The sequence below is a fragment of the Sturnus vulgaris genome, chromosome 11 (genome assembly GCF_052056855.1).
Source record: "Sturnus vulgaris isolate bStuVul1 chromosome 11, bStuVul1.hap1, whole genome shotgun sequence".
Taxonomy (NCBI): Eukaryota; Metazoa; Chordata; class Aves; order Passeriformes; family Sturnidae; genus Sturnus; species Sturnus vulgaris.
In genome coordinates, this window is record NC_142253.1 from 17,292,875 (window position 1) to 17,313,251 (window position 20,377).

A 20,377-nucleotide genomic window follows, 5' to 3' on the forward strand; every position below is an offset into this window, starting at 1 on the left:
TTCCTAATCCCAGTTTATGGTTAAATCCCTGCCCTCGGATCCGCCCCCAGTTAAGCACACCCCTTCGGGCCCTTCTGTGTTTGACCCAAAACTGCAGGTTCCTTGGCATTGCACCAGCTGTGCCTCCCTCCTCATTCAGTAAAGGCACTGTATTGCAGGGAGGTGTCTCTCCCATGGAGACAGAAAAAAGGAAGAACTCCTGATTAGCCAGCATCAGGCAGGTGCACGGTGTCCCTGCTTGTCAGCCCTAGCCCTGTTCCCCAGGGATACCACTGACTGTTCTAGAAGTCAATGATCTGGACTTCAACGAGCATGTTTGCAAAGACAGGAATGAGAAAAGTCTACAAGAACCCTCTTGATTGTTTTCCAAAGTATTTCTAGTGGGCAAGCATGGAGCAAACTGGCAAAGTCCCTTTACTGCGTGAAAAGCATCCTGCTGCTGCATTTGACTTGTGAGTGGAGGACTGTTGCAAGCTCTCCAGTCAGACATACACAGAAATCCCCCATTGAATTCTCTGGGTTTCCAATGAGTCAGTTTAAAAGATGATGTTTCTCAAAAACATAATACTAATTTTTTCATTTAATATGAAGTGTCAAAGTTGTTAGTTCATAGGATGACAAGAAAGTTGAGGCTGGGAGGCAGCAGTGGTGGTCTCCAGCTTTATCTCCCGTTCCCAACGGTGATCAGCATCTGCATCAATTCAAGTTGATCGGAGATTACTCCAGGCAGGTCTTGAGGAAAACATCAGATCACCTAGAGCCGGATTTGAAATTTTTCCAGTGCAAGAGACTCCACACAAGCTCTCTGGGCAACTGACTGCCAGCGGCAGGAGCAGAGATTTCCCTTGGCCGGGACCGGAGCCCTGGAGCGGCAGTGCTTGAACAGCTCTTGCTGCAGGACTCCCTGTCCTGGTTCCCTTCTGACCAAAAGCCCGCAGCCATCTCGGAACCTGGGCTCCCAAGGGGGCTGAAATAAGTGGTTGCCAAGGAGCTGGGGCCACGCCTGACCCGATTGTGGGTGCACGATTGTGATGTCACTGTGGCCATTGTGACCTGTGCGACCAAGGGCACAAAAGGCAACGCTGGGCTCAGGCCGTGTGTCAGTGCGACCTGACGGCGGGAGGAGAAGGCCGAGCAGGGACGCGGCTGCCCAAGGACCCGAGGGATCCAGAGGAGACAGCAGCGTTCCTCAAGGCCACAACGAGAGGAGGAGGCGGACAGGAGCAGGGCTCACGCAGGGCTGACCAGGGAGTCGTGCCCTCGTGCCTCTGGGCCTGTTCTGCAAATTCCCCACACTCTTCTTTCTCCCCCACAGAGACAGGAAAATCAGCTGGGAGAACTGTGGCGTTCCTGCAAAGGGACTCACTCCTGACCAGTACCATGTCTGACAGGACACAGGAGAGCCCTGATGCCTGGGAGCCAGGTGAGGGCAAAGCTGCCCACCCATAGCCTGGCCCAGGGGCTCCTGGGGCAGCCAGCGTGGGGCCCAGAGCAGAGGCAGGGGGAGGCAGGAGCTGCTCAGCCATGGGAGCCTCTCAGGCTGGGAGCCTCCTTCCTCCCCAGGCGGGGCCCAGCTGGGCCAGGGCGCAGCTCTTGGGGCAGCCGTGCCCACCGTGGCCCCTGCTCTGCAAGGCCTGCAGCCCTGCCCATCAGGCAGGCGGGGCCAGAGCGGCCCTTGGGGCCCATGCTGCAGGCTAAGAGCCCTGCAGAGGTGCTCATGGCCCGTGCCGTTGGCTCTGTCCCCTGCAGTATGCATGCTGTGTCACTGCATAGAGGCTGACCCGGACATCTGTGGCAACAAACTGGAGAAGTTCGGGCTCTGTGCCCACGTGTTCTGCCTGGTGAGATGCTCTGGGATCTGTCTCCAGCACTGCAATGGGAGGTCCCTGCCACTCTCTCCTTATCTGCTCATTCCCTTTTCTGCAGTATTTTGCCACACTGCTTCCTCGACAAAATAATGAACGTGTTGGACTCATGGGCTTTCTCCCTCGAGATATCCACTTTGCAATCAGGCGGTCGACACAGGAGGTGAGAGCCTGACAAAAGAGCAGGGAGATTTGTGCCAGGCGAGGTTTGTCTGAGCTTAACCCAGACACCAGGAGAGAAAGGCCGGCCCTTCCAGCCAGCTGTGGGACAAAGCCTGGCTCCCAGCAGCTCCACGCAGGCTCTGGCACAGGAGCCTCCTGCAGCAGGCAGCCCTGTGGGCTGAGACCCAGCAGCTGCCCCATCCTGTGCCCTGCCCGCAGCCGTGGGGCTGCCTGGGGAGGCCCCGAGGCTGCCGCTGGTGAGGCTGCTTGGCTCTTTCCAGCACTGCTGTGTCTGTGGCCAGAGCGGGGCCACCATCTTGTGCTGCGAGGAAAACTGCGGCAGATGGTTCCACCTGCCCTGTGCCAAGGAGGGCGGCTGTGTCAATCAGTACATTACACCATACAGGTGCGTCCTCCTCACTTCTGGCCACCCGTGGTGAGGGATCCAGCATTTCTCATTTTGCCCATCCCTTTGCCCCCAGGTCCTACTGCTCTGAGCACCGTCCAGAGCAGGACGTGCAGGCGACTCCAGAGCCAGGCACTGAATGCCCCATCTGCATGGAGCCTGTGGAGGACGGAATGTCCTATGGAACACTGGTGTGCCCAGTGTGCACAAGGGCCTGGTTCCACAGGGACTGCATCCAGGTAGGAGCCATGGCCTCAGCCCCAGAGCTCAGCAGGTGCTCAGCAGCAGCAGGGCCTCGCTCACACTGCTTCTGTTTGCCCTGCAGGGACAGGCCATGCGTGCTGGCCTTTTATCCTTCCAGTGCCCCCTGTGCAGAGACGGTGAGGAATTCCTTGTCCAAATGTTCGTCATGGGCATCCGAGTTCCTCTCAGGTTTGTGTCCTTCTCCCTGGCCCACAAGACAGGAGGCTGCAAGTGCAGTGCTGTGTCAGGCCCTGCCCCAGCACACCTGGCCCTAGACAGACCCATGAGTCTGGACTTCAGCTTCATGGATGACTTGGAAAAGCACTGGAGGAAGGGCGGGGACACCCTGTTACCTCCAAGAGGGCAGGGCAGTAGCAACTCATCAGCTTTTCATTTCTCCTTCAGACTGCCAACATGGGAGGACAACGACGCCTTTGCAGATCTAGGAGAGAGGCACAGCCAGTGCAATGCCCGGGAATGCCTTTACCCAGGAGGCAGGGAAGAGGCAGAGGAAGAGGGGTAAGTTGGGAAGCTCCACGCGAGGCTCTGCAGAGAATCAGCGCATTGTGTCAGCAAGGGCTCTGCGCGGAAAGAACCAGAAGAGCTTGGCTGGACAATCCTGTGCTGTGGGCATTTTGTCTTCAGAGCCATGTACCCATTTGCTTCCCCAGGCCCTGGGAACTGCTCCTCTGCTCCTCCTGTGCTGCTGAGGGCACCCACAGGCGCTGCTCTGGCCTGACAAACTGCATAGAAAGCTGGGAGTGTGATAACTGTACTCGTCTTGGCACAGGTATGTGGAAAAGCACCTGGGTGTTCCTGGGGTGGGGGGAGGTGGTGCCCAGGGTGGGCTTGGCAGAGCCTGTCTGCTCCTGGAGAGCTGGCGGTGCAGCTCTGGCCTGGCCTGCCTTGGGCCTGGGGGGCTTCTGACATTCCTGCGTGCCCTTACAGCCTCCAGGGATGAGCCGGAGCTGAATGGCCCCAGCCTGAGCAGTCAGCCAGGACTGGAGCCTTCTCATGGCTCCCCAGAATCAGGGGCCATCAGCCCCAGCTCCCACAGCCCAGTGCCATCGGGTCTGGCTCCCCAGTCTCCAGAGAACCACACGTGCAGGAGCCGCCAGTGCGCAGCAGAGCAGCAGTTGCTGCCACCTTCCTCCCCAGACACCAACAGCCCAAGAACATCCGGGCCAACATACAGCAGCTCCACAGGCCCTGAGGACAGGGTCCATTCCAGACGTGCTGGGCCTGACCGCAGGCGGAACCGCTCTCGCCAGCAAGGTCAGGCCCCAAACCGACCCGTCCGCTCAAGGAGCCGCCGTGCCAGGAGCAGCAGGACAAAGCCAAGGGCTGAGAGGCCCAGGCAAAGAGGGGCATCATCACGGGAATTGCCCGGACGCAGCCGCTCCCGCCTGCCACGTTGGGCCCAGAGTCCGCCTGTCCGGTCCAGGAGTTGCCAGGACAGGAGGACCAGGAGAGCATCAAGGGTCCAGAGGCCCAGGCGAACAGTGACACCATCAGGGACGTCAGGGACGTCACCCAGGCCCAGCCGCTCCCGCCTGCCACGTCCAGCCCAGAGTCCGCCTGTCCGGTCCAGGAGTCACCGTGACAGGAGCCCCAGGACAACATCGAGGGCCCAGAGGCCCAGGCGAACAGTGACACCATCAGGGACGTCCCCCAGACGCAGCCGCTCCCGCCTGCCACGTCAGGCCTCGAATGGACCCGTCCGGTCCAGGAGTCACCAGGACAGGAGCAGGAGAAGAGCAGCAAGGGCTGACAGGCCCAGGCGCAGGGGGACACCGTCGGGGACGTCGCGCAGGAGCAACCGCTCCCGCTAGCGACGTCGGGCCTCAACTTGGACCACAAACAGCAGCATGTAGTGTCATCTCTTCTTTCTAGTCTGTCTGTTCGCTGCCGTAAGTGAAGGTGAGAACGGTCAATTCAGGCATTTGAGATTTGCAGGGCTCTGAGAAAACCCTGTTAGCTCTCGACATTTCTATTGGCGGGAAAGAAGTCTGTGCTAAGTACCTTGATTTCTATGTTCCCATGTATTAAGTAACAAGCCACTGAAGGATGTGGCTAATTATAAAGGACGCTGCTTCCTGCCTTTAGACTCCAACCTCAGATGTTTCCCCTCTGCTTTCCCTTGAATGTGAATAACTCCTTAATTGACTTGGATGTGTTTAGGGAGACATGAAGAGCGAGGCTGCTCTTAGGGAAACTGTCTTTGGGAAGGACGTGTGCTGTGTTGCTATCCTTGGCCAATCTCATTTCAGTAAAGCCAAAAGGAAGAAGAAAGAAGAGAGTGAGACACTGCCTTAACTTTCTGAAGAAATCAATGATGATATTGCTGCTGTTTTAAACGACTTGCTTGGACCTTCAAAGAACAAACCGGACAAGACTGTGGAAATAGCCTGGGACACAGAGGATGCGCAGGACTCTGCCCCAGATGACCATTTGGGACCTCTGCCTGTGAGCAGCCTGGCTCAGGAGTCGAGTGCTTTCATGTTTTCCTTCTTTAGGGACACCGAGGAGCCGGGCGCCAAAGAAGGTAACAGCAGAACCCTTCTAACAGTGCCATTGCTAAGAAAGAGCTTCTGGCAGGCACTGTAGAGCAATGTGGTGTAAAGAAGGGCAGGATCCAGGGGATTTTCAGCAGCAGAAGGCAGTAATTAGGCAGAAACCTTTTGATCCTCAATTCTACTTGCCGTGGCTGTGGTAGACGAATGAGAAGTAACTCATGGTTGCATCTCAGGAATTTTGAAAGGCACGCTCTGAGAAGGTTTTGGGGCTTTTTCAGAGTGGTGGGAAAGCTTGTTGTCATCCCCTACATTTCTCAAACAGGGAAAAGGTGACACACCAGTCATATCAAGTTTCATAGAACCCAAGAAGATTTTAAAGAAAAGGTGTGTTAATGTGTAGGGAGGAGCAAAATCCTGGAGTTGACCCCAAGATCCATGAGCATTCTATTTGTTACTGAATTCTATGCTTGGACCTTGAGAAAATGGAATCAGAATGACACATGACCATTGGGGTGTGCTCACCTGAGATAAAATGAGACACTTATGAAATGAAGATGAAAGAATATTGAATCCAGTCACTGTCACGTAAGATAGAAACAAACAACATGTGAAGTTTTCCAAAATACTAAAAACCCCAATGCAACCACCCAGAGCAACAAGCCCCCCACACTCCTGCTGAATTCAGGAGGTATTCAGTGTCTTCTGAATGCAATGTGAAATGTTAAAGAATACATAAGGGAACCGTAGAACAAAGTGTAAAATACTGGAGCAGAGATACAGCTCAGAGAATGTGGGAGGAGAAGATTGTGTCCTTCCTAAATCTGTCTTCTCCAGTGGAAGTATTTCACTAGAAAGGAGGAAGTTTTCCTGGCAAGTAGAGAGATAACCTGCTTTGGGCTTTTTTTTCTTTTTTGGTGCTGTTATTGCAGAGCCTTATCTACTTGGAACAATAAAACCGGGAAAAGTCACATGGCAAGAGGATGGACATTTCCAAGAGAGCCGTTTTGAGGCTGATGAAGAGCCTGAGACGTCAGGAATTGAAAAGGACCAAGAAATGCAAGTTCCATTTGTATTTGTTGTCTACTTGCCTGTAGCAGTTGGATGCTGTGGGAATATTACCAGCAGCACTCAGGGGATGGGAAAGTGACATTGCACACCTCTGAGCAATGACAGTCATCTTGGAAAACCATTTGAGCTGCACAGGGTGAAACCTCCCAGCAGCCCACTTGGTGTGAAGTGCAACATGGAAAGAGAGAAGTTGAGCACAAGAAATGAACTGGGTCGTTTTGGTTTGACCAAGTTCAAAGTGATTTTTGCCAAAAGGCAAAGGCACAGTCAGTTTTCTTTTACAAAGGGTTTTTTTTTACTAGAAGACTCTATTTGGTTCCTATGGGATCAAGCTTTTCAATGGATACCATTGCTCTGAAGCACTACAGCTCTAACTCGTGCTCATGGAATTTGACAGCACCTTTTAGGATGCTACAATCCCTTTGTACTTGTCTAGGTTTCTTTCTTTACCATACGAGAAAATTCTAGTTTCCTTCCCTTCCATAGGTGGTGAACACCTAGGAATTACAATAGAACTTTCTCACCATCTTTTGTATTTTTTTTTCCTTTTAAACTCTGACTGGAATTCAGCGTGGAGGATGAAAAATGCTGCCTGATTAGGAATGTTTTGGAGTCCAAATTTGCCATCCTTCCTTGTGGTCGAAGTTGTGGTAGAATCCTGGGAGAAAGACCTGGTAAAATAAAGGCTGAGCAGCTTTCTGGCTTTCTTTTTTTTTAGGTAATTGCCTAATAGATAGCTGGACTTCGAGAGATTACAAAAAAATAGTCACTTGACAGGTTACCTAGACATTTTGGATCCTTTCAGGTATGTATGACATCTCTACATTTTTCCTGTCTTTCTGGTGTTACCATTAGGAACGCTGAGTGCTCTTGTCAGCCACATAGGTCCGTGTGGTTTTCGTGCTTATAAATGTGGGGTTTTCTCTTCTGAATCCAGTGACTTTTGTATTTAAAAACAAAGACAACAACAACAAAAGGAAACATACGCAGTCCCAAAAACTTCCACAGGCCACCAAAACAATTGCTTGTTACATTGTGTGGAATATCATCTTAAGACAGGCTGAAATAATGTTCTTGAGACTTATTAGATGCCTCTGATGAAATGCATTGCTGTGTTCATACAGTTACTGCCCTGCACTCTTCCAGTCAATCTGCTTTAGACAGGGAATTAAAATGGAGATCTCATTCCTCAGCAGGCATCAGTTGTGGGGGAAGATGTGGGATCCTGGTGCTGAGCTTTTAATGCAAGAGCTGATATTCCACTGCAATTTAAATTTCAGCAGGTTCAGGAGAACTGCTGCTGCCTTTCATGTTTCTCAGGACACCAGGCTGCAGTACAGAGCATTGCTGTTGGAGCCAATGCGTGGTGGGGGGCAAGAGAATAGGAAGGATGTGAAGAAAATATCTGACTTTATTGCTGTGTTGTTCGTACACGTGTGCTGGAAGCAGCAGCATAATCAGCAGTGTTTAACCTTATTCCTTGCTTCTTTGTTTTGTGCAGAGGACCCAAAGATATTTTGTAGATCTGTAGAGCTTAGTGAAGAATATAGCGTTGGGAAGACAGATGTAGATTATTGCTTGAGGTGAGTATGTAAGGTCAGTTCCCAGGTAACTGTGGCTGAAAGCTGAGCATGGGGAGGGAGCACGGCCATGAAAGTGCATGCAAAATGAATTCAGGTCCGTCAGACGAGCCTGAAACTCTGTAATTACGAGGGAATATAAGGTTTTTCATCTATTATTTTGCATAACATCATGTTGTGATGTCAACTCAGGTAAACCACTACATCTCTGTATGTTACAGGAGCAGCTACTTAACGATATGTAAAGGAAGTGTTTAAGCAAGACAGTGAATTTAGAGACTTCTCCTAATAGTGGATTCAGAAACTTCTCCTAAGAAGATGTTAGATTTTTATGATTGACCAGAATGCTGAAGGAAGCATAAGGATGCCAAAACGAAAGCGAAAGCATACTAATAAACATTTAAGCGATTAGAAGCTTGTCATGTGTGTTCCTTGAAGAAGATGTCAAAGCTATTTTTATAATCCATTCAAGGATCTAAGAGGGAAACATAGCGGCAGGCCCAGGAGAGGCAGTGTTTCCGAGCTGGGGCTGATGGTGTCGGGTTCTGGGCAGCCACGGGAAGGCTCCAGCCCTGACTGTGCAGCCAGGCTGGGGCCATTGAGCTCTGGCTCCTGCCTGGGGGCTGTCAGGGGAATCAGGAATGTCAAGGGCCCCCCAGGCCAGGCCGGAGCAGAGCCCCCAGCCCTCCAGGAGCGCACGGGCTGTGCCAAGGCCGACCGGGACGCTGCCCCGGCCCAGGGGCACGCGGCTGCTTTGCGTGCTGGCCGCGCCCAGAGCAGCAGAGCTGTCACCGTCCCAGCTGGTTCTGGTCACTGCCAGGCCCGAGCAGCGCCCGTGGGTGCCCTGGGCAGGGCAGGAGCAGCACAGGAGCAGTTGCCAGGGCCTGGGGGAGCACATGGGTCAGCCTGTGTGCGGTGACACAGCATGCATGCTGCAGGGGACAGAGCCAACGGCACGGGCCATGAGCACCTCTGCAGGGCTCTTAGCCTGCAGCATGGGCCCCAAGGGCCGCTCTGGCCCCGCCTGCCTGATGGGCAGGGCTGCAGGCCTTGCAGAGCAGGGGCCACGGTGGGCACGGCTGCCCCAAGAGCTGCGCCCTGGCCCAGCTGGGCCCCGCCTGGGGAGGAAGGAGGCTCCCAGCCTGAGAGGCTCCCATGGCTGAGCAGCTCCTGCCTCTCCCTGCCTCTGCTCTGGGCCCCACGCTGGCTGCCCCAGGAGCCCCTGGGCCAGGCTGTTGGAGGGCTGCTTTGCCCTCAACTGGGTCTTTGAGACAAACAGTGAATTCTTAAACTTCTCCTAAGAATTACAGATTTTAGATTTAGATTAGATTTTCTTTATTTTCCCTAATGGTAAAGGAAGTATAAGGTTGCCGAAAGGAACGTGAAAACAAACTAATAAATCTTCTTTTAGAGATCAGCAGCATTTCCTGTTTGTTCCATGAAGAAGTTCCCAAACACTGTTACTTTTGAAATCCTTTCAGGGATCTAATAGGATAAAGTATTGGCCAAAAGACTTAGCCTGTGTTTCTGAATAGGCAGATGTTTCTTGTGTCATTTCAAGGTTGCTACCATGGTTTGGGGGATTTTGTGTGTATCCTTTGAATGTGAGTTGCTTCTTTGGAGGACTTTCAATAATTAGATCGTGTAGTGAAGAGAACATTTTCCTGTGTCCTGCTGTCCAGTGCTGAACAGGCTTGGGAAGGAGCGGGTAGCTCTGTGTCTATGTGTCACTTATGAGAGCAACACTGGAGCAGTTCCCACGGCCTGGACTTGCAAACGGGTTCCTGGAGCTGAGGACAAAGTGTCCACAGCTCGGGATTGTCTGGCCAAGCTCTTCTGGCTCCTTCTGCTTTGAGCCCTTGCTGAGAAATGGGTTCCCTGCAGAGCCCCAGCTGCAGCTCCCCAGCTTACCCCTCTTCCTCTGCCTCCTCCCTGCCTCCTGACTAAAGGCACTCCCTGGCATTGCACCAGCTGTGCCTCCCTCCTAGTTCAGTGAAGGCATTGTTTTCCACCCAAGGTGGCTCTCCCATGGAGACAGGAAAATGGATGAACTCCTGCTGCCCCAGCATCCGGCAGGTGCAGGGTGTCCCTTCTTGTCAGCCCTAGCCCTGTTCCCCAGGGATACCACTGACTGTTCTAGAAGTCAATGATTCTAGACTTCCAGAAGCATGTTTGCAATGACAGAAATGAGAAAAGTCTACAAGAACTGTTTGTGCTTCTCTTCTTGATTGTTTTCCAGTGTATTTGCCAGTAGGAGAGCACGGAGCAAACTGGCAAAGTCCCTTTACTGTGGGAAAAGCATCCTGCTGCTGCGTTTGACTTGTGAGTGGAGGACTGTTGCAAGCTCTCCAGTCAGACATACACAGAAAAACCCAATTGAATTCTCTGGGTTTCCACTGAGTCAGTTTAAAAGATGACGTTTCTCAGGAGATTAATACCAATTTTTTCATTTAATATGAAGTGCCAAAGTTGTTAGTTCATAGGATGACAGGAAAATTGAGGTTGGGAGGCAGCAGTGGTGGTCTCCAGCTTTATCTCCCGTTCCCAACGGTGATCAGCATCTGCATCAATTCAAGTTGATCGGAGATTACTCCAGGCAGGTCTTGAGGAAAACATCAGATCACCTAGAGCCGGATTTGAAATTTTTCCAGTGCAAGAGACTCCACACAAGCTCTCTGGGCAACTGACTGCCAGCGGCAGGAGCAGAGATTTCCCTTGGCCGGGACCGGAGCCCTGGAGCGGCAGTGCTTGAACAGCTCTTGCTGCAGGACTCCCTGTCCTGGTTCCCTTCTGACCAAAAGCCCGCAGCCATCTCGGAACCTGGGCTCCCAAGGGGGCTGAAATAAGTGGTTGCCAAGGAGCTGGGGCCACGCCTGACCCGATTGTGGGTGCACGATTGTGATGTCACTGTGGCCATTGTGACCTGTGCGACCAAGGGCACAAAAGGCAACGCTGGGCTCAGGCCGTGTGTCAGTGCGACCTGACGGCGGGAGGAGAAGGCCGAGCAGGGACGCGGCTGCCCAAGGACCCGAGGGATCCAGAGGAGACAGCAGCGTTCCTCAAGGCCACAACGAGAGGAGGAGGCGGACAGGAGCAGGGCTCACGCAGGGCTGACCAGGGAGTCGTGCCCTCGTGCCTCTGGGCCTGTTCTGTAAACTCCCCACATTCTTCTTTCTCCCCCACAGAGAGAGGACGAGCACAAGGATAAGACTGTGCAGTTCCTGCACAAGGACTCACTGCTGACCCGAACCATGTCCAGCAGGAAGCAGGAGGGCCCTGATGCCAAGGAGCCAGGTGAGGGTACAGCAACCCTCCCACAGTCTGGCCCAGGGGCTCCTGGGGCAGCCAGCGTGGGGCCCAGAGCAGAGGCAGGGAGAGGCAGGAGCTGCTCAGCCATGGGAGCCTCTCAGGCTGGGAGCCTCCTTCCTCCCCAGGCGGGGCCCAGCTGGGCCAGGGCGCAGCTCTTGGGGCAGCCGTGCCCACCGTGGCCCCTGCTCTGCAAGGCCTGCAGCCCTGCCCATCAGGCAGGCGGGGCCAGAGCGGCCCTTGGGGCCCATGCTGCAGGCTAAGAGCCCTGCAGAGGTGCTCATGGCCCGTGCCATTGGCTCTGTCCCCTGCAGCATGCATGCTGTGTCACCGCACACAGGCTGACCCGGACATCTGTGGCAAGAAACTGGAGAAGTTCGGGCTCTGTGCCCACGTGTTCTGCCTGGTGAGATGCTCTGGGATCTGTCTCCAGCTCTGCAATGGGAGGTCCCTGCCACTCTCTCCTTATCTGCTCATTCCCTTTTCTGCAGTATTTTGCTACTCTAATTCTTCAACAAGGCAAGAAACGTGTTGGACTCATGGGCTTTCTCCCTCGAGATATCCAACTTGCAGTCAGGCGGGCGGCAAAGGAGGTGAGAGCCTGACAAAAGAGCAGGGAGATTTGTGCCAGGCGAGGTTTGTCTGAGCTTAACCCAGACACCAGGAGAGAAAGTCCGGCCCTTCCAGCCAGCTGTGGGACAAAGCCTGGCTCCCAGCAGCTCCACGCAGGCTCTGGCACAGGAGCCTCCTGCAGCAGGCAGCCCTGTGGGCTGAGACCCAGCAGCTGCCCCATCCTGTGCCCTGCCCGCAGCCGTGGGGCTGCCTGGGGAGGCCCCGAGGCTGCCACTGATGAGGCTGCTTGGCTCTTTCCAGCACTGCTGTGTCTGTGGCCAGAGCGGGGCCACCATCTTGTGCTGCAAGGAAAACTGCGGCAGATGGTTCCACCTGCCCTGTGCCAAGGAGGGCGGCTGTGTCAATCAGTACATTAGTCCACACAGGTACGTCCTCCTCACTTCTGGCCACCCGTGGTGAGGGATCCAGCATTTCTCATTTTGCCCATCCCTTTGCCCCCAGGTCCTACTGCTCTGAGCACCGTCCAGAGCAGGACGTGCAGGCGACTCCAGAGCCAGGCACTGAATGCCCCATCTGCATGGAGCCTGTGGAGGACGGAATGTCCTATGGAACACTGGTGTGCCCAGCGTGCACAAGGGCCTGGTTCCACAGGGACTGCATCCAGGTAGGAGCCATGGCCTCAGCCCCAGAGCTCAGCAGGTGCTCAGCAGCAGCAGGGCCTCGCTCACACTGCTTCTGTTTGCCCTGCAGGGACAGGCCATGCGTGCTGGCCTTTTATCCTTCCAGTGCCCCCTGTGCAGAGACCGTCAGGAATTCCTTGTCCAAATGTTCATGATGGGGATCCGAGTTCCTCTCAGGTTTGTGTCCTTCTCCCCGGCCCACAAGACAGGAGGCCGCAAGTGCAGTGCTGTGTCAGGCCCTGCCCCAGCACACCTGGCCCTGGACAGACCCACGAGCATGGGCTTCAGCTTCATGGATGACTTGGAAAAGCACTGGAGGAAGGGCGGGGACACCCTGTTACCTCCAAGAGGGCAGGGCAGTAGCAACTCATCAGCTTTTCATTTCTCCTTCAGACTGCCAACATGGGAGGACAACGACGCCTTTGCAGATCTAGGAGAGAGGCACAGCCAGTGCAATGCCCGGGAATGCCTTTACCCAGGAGGCAGGGAAGAGGCAGAGGAAGAGGGGTAAGTTGGGAAGCTCCACGCGAGGCTCTGCAGAGAATCAGCGCATTGTGTCAGCAAGGGCTCTGCGCGGAAAGAACCAGAAGAGCTTGGCTGGACAATCCTGTGCTGTGGGCATTTTGTCTTCAGAGCCATGTACCCATTTGCTTTCCCAGGCCCTGGGAACTGCTCCTCTGCTCCTCCTGTGCTGCTGAGGGCACCCACAGGCGCTGCTCTGGCCTGACAAACTGCATAGAAAGCTGGGAGTGTGACAGCTGTGCTGGTCTCGGCACAGGTATGTGGAAAAGCACCTGGGTGTTCCTGGGGTGGGGGGAGGTGGTGCCCAGGCTGGGCTTGGCAGAGCCTGTCTGCTCCTGGAGAGCTGGCGGTGCAGCTCTGGCCTGGCCTGCCTTGGGCCTGGGGGGCTTCTGACATTCCTGCGTGCCCTTACAGCCTCCAGGGATGAGCCGGAGCTGAATGGCCCCAGCCTGAGCAGTCAGCCAGGACTGGAGCCTTCTCATGGCTCCCCAGAATCAGGGGCCATCAGCCCCAGCTCCCACAGCCCAGTGCCATCGGATCTGGCTCCTCAATCTCCAGAGAACCACACGTGCAGGAGCTGCCGATGCGCAGCAGAGCAGCAGTTGCTGCCACCTTCCTCCCCAGACACCAACAGCCCAAGAACATTCAGGCCAACATACAGCAGCTCCACAGGCCCTGAGGACAGGGTCCATTCCAGACGTGCTGGGCCTGACCGCAGGCGGAACCGCTCTCGCCAGCAAGGTCAGGCCCCAAATCGACCCGTCCGCTCAAGGAGCCGCCGTGCCAGGAGCAGCAGGACAAAGCCAAGGGCTGAGAGGCCCAGGCAAAGAGGGGCATCATCACGGGAATTGCCCGGACGCAGCCGCTCCCGCCTGCCACGTCGGGCCCAGAGTCCGCCTGTCCGGTCCAGGAGTTGCCAGGACAGGAGGACCAGGAGAGCATCAAGGGTCCAGAGGCCCAGGCGAACAGTGACACCATCAGGGACGTCAGGGACGTCACCCAGGCCCAGCTGCTCCCGCCTGCCACGTCCAGCCCAGAGTCCGCCTGTCCGGTCCAGGAGTCACCGTGACAGGAGCCCCAGGACAACATCGAGGGCCCAGAGGCCCAGGCGAACAGTGACACCATCAGGGACGTCCCCCAGACGCAGCCGCTCCCGCCTGCCACGTCAGGCCTCGAATGGACCCGTCCGGTCCAGGAGTCACCAGGACAGGAGCAGGAGAAGAGCAGCAAGGGCTGACAGGCCCAGGCGCAGGGGGACACCGTCGGGGACGTCGCGCAGGAGCAACCGCTCCCGCCAGCGACGTCGGGCCTCAACTTGGACCACAAACAGCAGCATGTAGTGTCATCTCTTCTTTCTAGTCTGTCTGTTCGCTGCCGTAAGTGAAGGTGAGAACGGTCAATTCAGGCATTTGAGATTTGCAGGGCTCTGAGAAAACCCTGTTAGCTCTCGACATTTCTATTGGCGGGAAAGAAGTCTGTGCTAAGTACCTTGATTTCTATGTTCCCATGTATTAAGTAACAAGCCACTGAAGGATGTGGCTAATTATAAAGGACGCTGCTTCCTGCCTTTAGACTCCAACCTCAGATGTTTCCCCTCTGCTTTCCCTTGAATGTGAATAACTCCTTAATTGACTTGGATGTGTTTAGGGAGACATGAAGAGTGAGGCTGCTCTTAGGGAAACTGTCTTTGGGAAGGACGTGTGCTGTGTTGCTATCCTTGGCCAATCTCATTTCAGTAAAGCCAAAAGGAAGAAGAAAGAAGAGAGTGAGACACTGCCTTAACTTTCTGAAGAAATCAATGATGATATTGCTGCTGTTTTAAACGACTTGCTTGGACCTTCAAAGAACAAACCGGACAAGACTGTGGAAATAGCCTGGGACACAGAGGATGCGCAGGACTCTGCCCCAGATGACCATTTGGGACCTTTGCCTGTGAGCAGCCTGGCTCAGGAGTCGAGTGCTTTCATGTTTTCCTTCTTTAGGGACACCGAGGAGCCGGGCGCCAAAGAAGGTAACAGCAGAACCCTTCTAACAGTGCCATTGCTAAGAAAGAGCTTCTGGCAGGCACTGTAGAGCAATGTGGTGTAAAGAAGGGCAGGATCCAGGGGATTTTCAGCAGCAGAAGGCAGTAATTAGGCAGAAACCTTTTGATCCTCAATTCTACTTGCCGTGGCTGTGGTAGACGAATGAGAAGTAACTCATGGTTGCATCTCAGGAATTTTGAAAGGCACGCTCTGAGAAGGTTTTGGGGCTTTTTCAGAGTGGTGGGAAAGCTTGTTGTCATCCCCTACATTTCTCAAACAGGGAAAAGGTGACACACCAGTCATATCAAGTTTCATAGAACCCAAGAAGATTTTAAAGAAAAGGTGTGTTAATGTGTAGGGAGGAGCAAAATCCTGGAGTTGACCCCAAGATCCATGAGCATTCTATTTGTTACTGAATTCTATGCTTGGACCTTGAGAAAATGGAATCAGAATGACACATGACCATTGGGGTGTGCTCACCTGAGATAAAATGAGACACTTATGAAATGAAGATGAAAGAATATTGAATCCAGTCACCGTCACGTAAGATAGAAACAAACAACATGTGAAGTTTTCCAAAATACTAAAAACCCCAATGCAACCACCCAGAGCAACAAGCCCCCCACACTCCTGCTGAATTCAGGAGGTATTCAGTGTCTTCTGAATGCAATGTGAAATGTTAAAGAATACATAAGGGAACCGTAGAACAAAGTGTAAAATACTGGAGCAGAGATACAGCTCAGAGAATGTGGGAGGAGAAGATTGTGTCCTTCCTAAATCTGTCTTCTCCAGTGGAAGTATTTCACTAGAAAGGAGGAAGTTTTCCTGGCAAGTAGAGAGATAACCTGCTTTGGGCTTTTTTTTCTTTTTTGGTGCTGTTATTGCAGAGCCTTATCTACTTGGAACAATAAAACCGGGAAAAGTCACATGGCAAGAGGATGGACATTTCCAAGAGAGCCGTTTTGAGGCTGATGAAGAGCCTGAGACGTCAGGAATTGAAAAGGACCAAGAAATGCAAGTTCCATTTGTATTTGTTGTCTACTTGCCTGTAGCAGTTGGATGCTGTGGGAATATTACCAGCAGCACTCAGGGGATGGGAAAGTGACATTGCACACCTCTGAGCAATGACAGTCATCTTGGAAAACCATTTGAGCTGCACAGGGTGAAACCTCCCAGCAGCCCACTTGGTGTGAAGTGCAACATGGAAAGAGAGAAGTTGAGCACAAGAAATGAACTGGGTCGTTTTGGTTTGACCAAGTTCAAAGTGATTTTTGCCAAAAGGCAAAGGCACAGTCAGTTTTCTTTTACAAAGGGTTTTTTTTTACTAGAAGACTCTATTTGGTTCCTATGGGATCAAGCTTTTCAATGGATACCATTGCTCTGAAGCACTACAGCTCTAACTCGTGCTCATGGAATTTGACAGCACCTTTTAGGATGCTACAATCCCTTTGTACTTGTCTAGGTTTCTTTCTTTACCATACGAGAAAATTCTAGTTTCCTTCCCTTCCATAGGTGGTGAACACCTAGGAATTACAGTAGAACTTTCTCACCATCTTTTGTATTTTTTTTCCTTTTAAACTCTTACTGGAATTCAGCGTGGAGGATGAAAAATGCTGCCTGATTAGGAATGTTTTGGAGTCCAAATTTGCCATCCTTCCTTGTGGTCGAAGTTGTGGTAGAATCCTGGGAGAAAGACCTGGTAAAATAAAGGCTGAGCAGCTTTCTGGCTTTCTTTTTTTTTAGGTAATTGCCTAATAGATAGCTGGACTTCGAGAGATTACAAAAAAATAGTCACTTGACAGGTTACCTAGACATTTTGGATCCTTTCAGGTATGTATGACATCTCTACATTTTTCCTGTCTTTCTGGTGTTACCATTAGGAACGCTGAGTGCTCTTGTCAGCCACATAGGTCCGTGTGGTTTTCGTGCTTATAAATGTGGGGTTTTCTCTTCTGAATCCAGTGACTTTTGTATTTCAAAACAAAGACAACAACAACAAAAGGAAACATACGCAGTCCCAAAAACTTCCACAGGCCACCAAAACAATTGCTTGTTACATTGTGTGGAATATCATCTTAAGACAGGCTGAAATGATGTTCTTGAGACTTATTAGATGCCTCTGATGAAATGCATTGCTGTGTTCATACAGTTACTGCCCTGCACTCTTCCAGTCAATCTGCTTTAGACAGGGAATTAAAATGGAGATCTCATTCCTCAGCAGGCATCAGTTGTGGGGGAAGATGTGGGATCCTGGTGCTGAGCTTTTAATGCAAGAGCTGATATTCCACTGCAATTTAAATTTCAGCAGGTTCAGGAGAACTGCTGCTGCCTTTCATGTTTCTCAGGACACCAGGCTGCAGTACAGAGCATTGCTGTTGGAGCCAATGCGTGGTGGGGGGCAAGAGAATAGGAAGGATGTGAAGAAAATATCTGACTTTATTGCTGTGTTGTTCGTACACGTGTGCTGGAAGCAGCAGCATAATCAGCAGTGTTTAACCTTATTCCTTGCTTCTTTGTTTTGTGCAGAGGACCCAAAGATATTTTGTAGATCTGTAGAGCTTAGTGAAGAATATAGCGTTGGGAAGACAGATGTAGATTATTGCTTGAGGTGAGTATGTAAGGTCAGTTCCCAGGTAACTGTGGCTGAAAGCTGAGCATGGGGAGGGAGCACGGCCATGAAAGTGCATGCAAAATGAATTCAGGTCCGTCAGACGAGCCTGAAACTCTGTAATTACGAGGGAATATAAGGTTTTTCATCTATTATTTTGCATAACATCATGTTGTGATGTCAACTCAGGTAAACCACTACATCTCTGTATGTTACAGGAGCAGCTACTTAACGATATGTAAAGGAAGTGTTTAAGCAAGACAGTGAATTTAGAGACTTCTCCTAATAGTGGATTCAGAAACTTCTCCTAAGAAGATGTTAGATTTTTATGATTGACCAGAATGCTGAAGGAAGCATAAGGATGCCAAAACGAAAGCGAAAGCATACTAATAAACATTTAAGCGATTAGAAGCTTGTCATGTGTGTTCCTTGAAGAAGATGTCAAAGCTATTTTTATAATCCATTCAAGGATCTAAGAGGGAAACATAGCGGCAGGCCCAGGAGAGGCAGTGTTTCCGAGCTGGGGCTGATGGTGTCGGGTTCTGGGCAGCCACGGGAAGGCTCCAGCCCTGACTGTGCAGCCAGGCTGGGGCCATTGAGCTCTGGCTCCTGCCTGGGGGCTGTCAGGGGAATCAGGAATGTCAAGGGCCCCCCAGGCCAGGCCGGAGCAGTGCCCCCAGCCCTCCAGGAGCGCACGGGCTGTGCCAAGGCCGACCGGGACGCTGCCCCGGCCCAGGGGCACGCGGCTGCTTTGCGTGCTGGCCGCGCCCAGAGCAGCAGAGCTGTCACCGTCCCAGCTGGTTCTGGTCACTGCCAGGCCCGAGCAGCGCCCGTGGGTGCCCTGGGCAGGGCAGGAGCAGCACAGGAGCAGTTGCCAGGGCCTGGGGGAGCACATGGGTCAGCCTGTGTGCGGTGACACAGCATGCATGCTGCAGGGGACAGAGCCAATGGCACGGGCCATGAGCACCTCTGCAGGGCTCTTAGCCTGCAGCATGGGCCCCAAGGGCCGCTCTGGCCCCGCCTGCCTGATGGGCAGGGCTGCAGGCCTTGCAGAGCAGGGGCCACGGTGGGCACGGCTGCCCCAAGAGCTGCGCCCTGGCCCAGCTGGGCCCCGTCTGGGGAGGAAGGAGGCTCCCAGCCTGAGAGGCTCCCATGGCTGAGCAGCTCCTGCCTCTCCCTGCCTCTGCTCTGGGCCCCACGCTGGCTGCCCCAGGAGCCCCTGGGCCAGGCTGTGGGAGGGCTGCTGTACCCTCAACTGGGTCTTTGAGACAAACAGTGAATTCTTAAACTTCTTAAACTTCTCCTAAGAATTACAGATTTTAGATTTAGATTAGATTTTCTTTATTTTCCCTAATGGTAAAGGAAGTATAAGGTTGCCGAAAGGAACGTGAAAACAAACTAATAAATCTTCTTTTAGAGATCAGCAGCATTTCCTGTTTGTTTAATGAAGAAGTTCCCAAACACTGTTACTTTTGAAATCCTTTCAGGGATCTAATAGGATAAAGTATTGGCCAAAAGACTTAGCCTGTGTTTCTGAATAGGCAGATGTTTCTTGTGTCATTTCAAGGTTGCTACCATGGTTTGGGGGATTTTGTGTGTATCCTTTGAATGTGAGTTGCTTCTTTGGAGGACTTTCAATAATTAGATCGTGTAGTGAAGAGAACATTTTCCTGTGTCCTGCTGTCCAGTGCTGAACAGGCTTGGGAAGGAGCGGGTAGCTAGCTCTGTGTCTATGTGTCACTTATGAGAGCAACACTGGAGCAGTTCCCACGGCCTGGACTTGCAAACGGGTTCCTGGAGCTGAGGACAAAGTGTCCACAGCTCGGGATTGTCTGGCCAAGCTCTTCTGGCTCCTTCTGCTTTGAGCCCTTGCTGAGAAATGGGTTCCCTGCAGAGCCCCAGCTGCAGCTCCCCAGCTTACCCCTCTTCCTCTGCCTCCTCCCTGCCTCCTGACTAAAGGCACTCCCTGGCATTGCACCAGCTGTGCCTCCCTCCTAGTTCAGTGAAGGCATTGTTTTCCACCCAAGGTGGCTCTCCCATGGAGACAGGAAAATGGATGAACTCCTGCTGCCCCAGCATCCGGCAGGTGCAGGGTGTCCCTTCTTGTCAGCCCTAGCCCTGTTCCCCAGGGATACCACTGACTGTTCTAGAAGTCAATGATTCTAGACTTCCAGAAGCATGTTTGCAATGACAGAAATGAGAAAAGTCTACAAGAACTGTTTGTGCTTCTCTTCTTGATTGTTTTCCAGTGTATTTGCCAGTAGGAGAGCACGGAGCAAACTGGCAAAGTCCCTTTACTGTGGGAAAAGCATCCTGCTGCTGCGTTTGACTTGTGAGTGGAGGACTGTTGCAAGCTCTCCAGTCAGACATACACAGAAAAACCCAATTGAATTCTCTGGGTCTCCATTGAGTCAGTTCAAAAGATGACGTTTCTCAGGAGATGAATACCAATTTTTTCATTTAATATGAAGTGTCAAAGTTGTTAGTTCATAGGATGACAGGAAAATTGAGGTTGGGAGGCAGCAGTGGTGGTCTCCAGCTTTATCTCCCATTCCCAACGGTGATCAGCATCTGCATCAATTCAAGTTGATCGGAGATTACTCCAGGCAGGTCTTGAGGAGAACATCAGATCACCTAGAGCCGGATTTGAAATTTTTCCAGTGCAAGAGACTCCACACAAGCTCTCTGGGCAACTGACTGCCAGCGGCAGGAGCAGAGATTTCCCTTGGCCGGGACCGGAGCCCTGGAGCGGCAGTGCTTGAACAGCTCTTGCTGCAGGACTCCCTGCCCTGGTTCCCTTCTGACCAAAAGCCCGCAGCCATCT

General features: G+C 52.7%; 2 protein-coding genes and 2 long non-coding RNA genes across 4 annotated transcripts; all 4 read left to right on the forward strand.

Moving 5' to 3' along the window:
• The first annotated feature begins 1,380 nt into the window (after positions 1-1,380).
• On the forward strand, positions 1,381-4,550 carry LOC148222508 (uncharacterized). Its single transcript, XM_088171772.1, is given in 9 exon segments — positions 1,381-1,423; positions 1,750-1,841; positions 1,927-2,028; positions 2,309-2,433; positions 2,510-2,672; positions 2,759-2,865; positions 3,082-3,195; positions 3,348-3,466; positions 3,625-4,550. Coding segments are annotated over 9 exon segments (1,791 nt in total).
• Positions 4,551-5,921: 1,371 nt separating this feature from the next.
• Positions 5,922-8,218, forward strand: LOC148222509 (uncharacterized). Its single transcript, XR_015805925.1, has 3 exons — positions 5,922-7,065; positions 7,762-7,843; positions 8,062-8,218. It is a non-coding gene; the product is annotated as an uncharacterized LOC148222509 (long non-coding RNA).
• Positions 8,219-11,091: 2,873 nt separating this feature from the next.
• LOC148222510 (E3 ubiquitin-protein ligase PHF7-like) lies at positions 11,092-14,837 on the forward strand. The gene is made up of 11 exons (XM_088171195.1): positions 11,092-11,134; positions 11,461-11,552; positions 11,638-11,739; positions 12,020-12,144; positions 12,221-12,383; positions 12,470-12,576; positions 12,793-12,906; positions 13,059-13,177; positions 13,336-13,889; positions 14,022-14,307; positions 14,658-14,837. Exons 1-10 carry the CDS (start codon positions 11,092-11,094, stop codon positions 14,259-14,261), a joined length of 1,659 nt encoding a protein of 552 aa, XP_088027321.1. The 3' UTR covers positions 14,262-14,307; positions 14,658-14,837.
• A 1,717-nt stretch (positions 14,838-16,554) lies between these two features.
• LOC148222511 (uncharacterized) lies at positions 16,555-17,928 on the forward strand. Its single transcript, XR_015805926.1, has 3 exons — positions 16,555-16,775; positions 17,472-17,553; positions 17,772-17,928. It is a non-coding gene; the product is annotated as an uncharacterized LOC148222511 (long non-coding RNA).
• The last annotated feature ends 2,449 nt before the right edge of the window (positions 17,929-20,377 follow it).

Bases quoted from the DNA above. Each gene is read 5' to 3' on its own strand.
- LOC148222510 (XM_088171195.1), top strand. From the start codon at position 11,092: ATGTCCAGCAGGAAGCAGGAGGGCCCTGATGCCAAGGAGCCAG. The intron at 11,553-11,637 runs GTGAGATGCTCT...CCTTTTCTGCAG, and splicing joins GTGCCCACGTGTTCTGCCTG to TATTTTGCTACTCTAATTCT. The intron at 12,907-13,058 runs GTAAGTTGGGAA...TTGCTTTCCCAG, and splicing joins GAAGAGGCAGAGGAAGAGGG to GCCCTGGGAACTGCTCCTCT.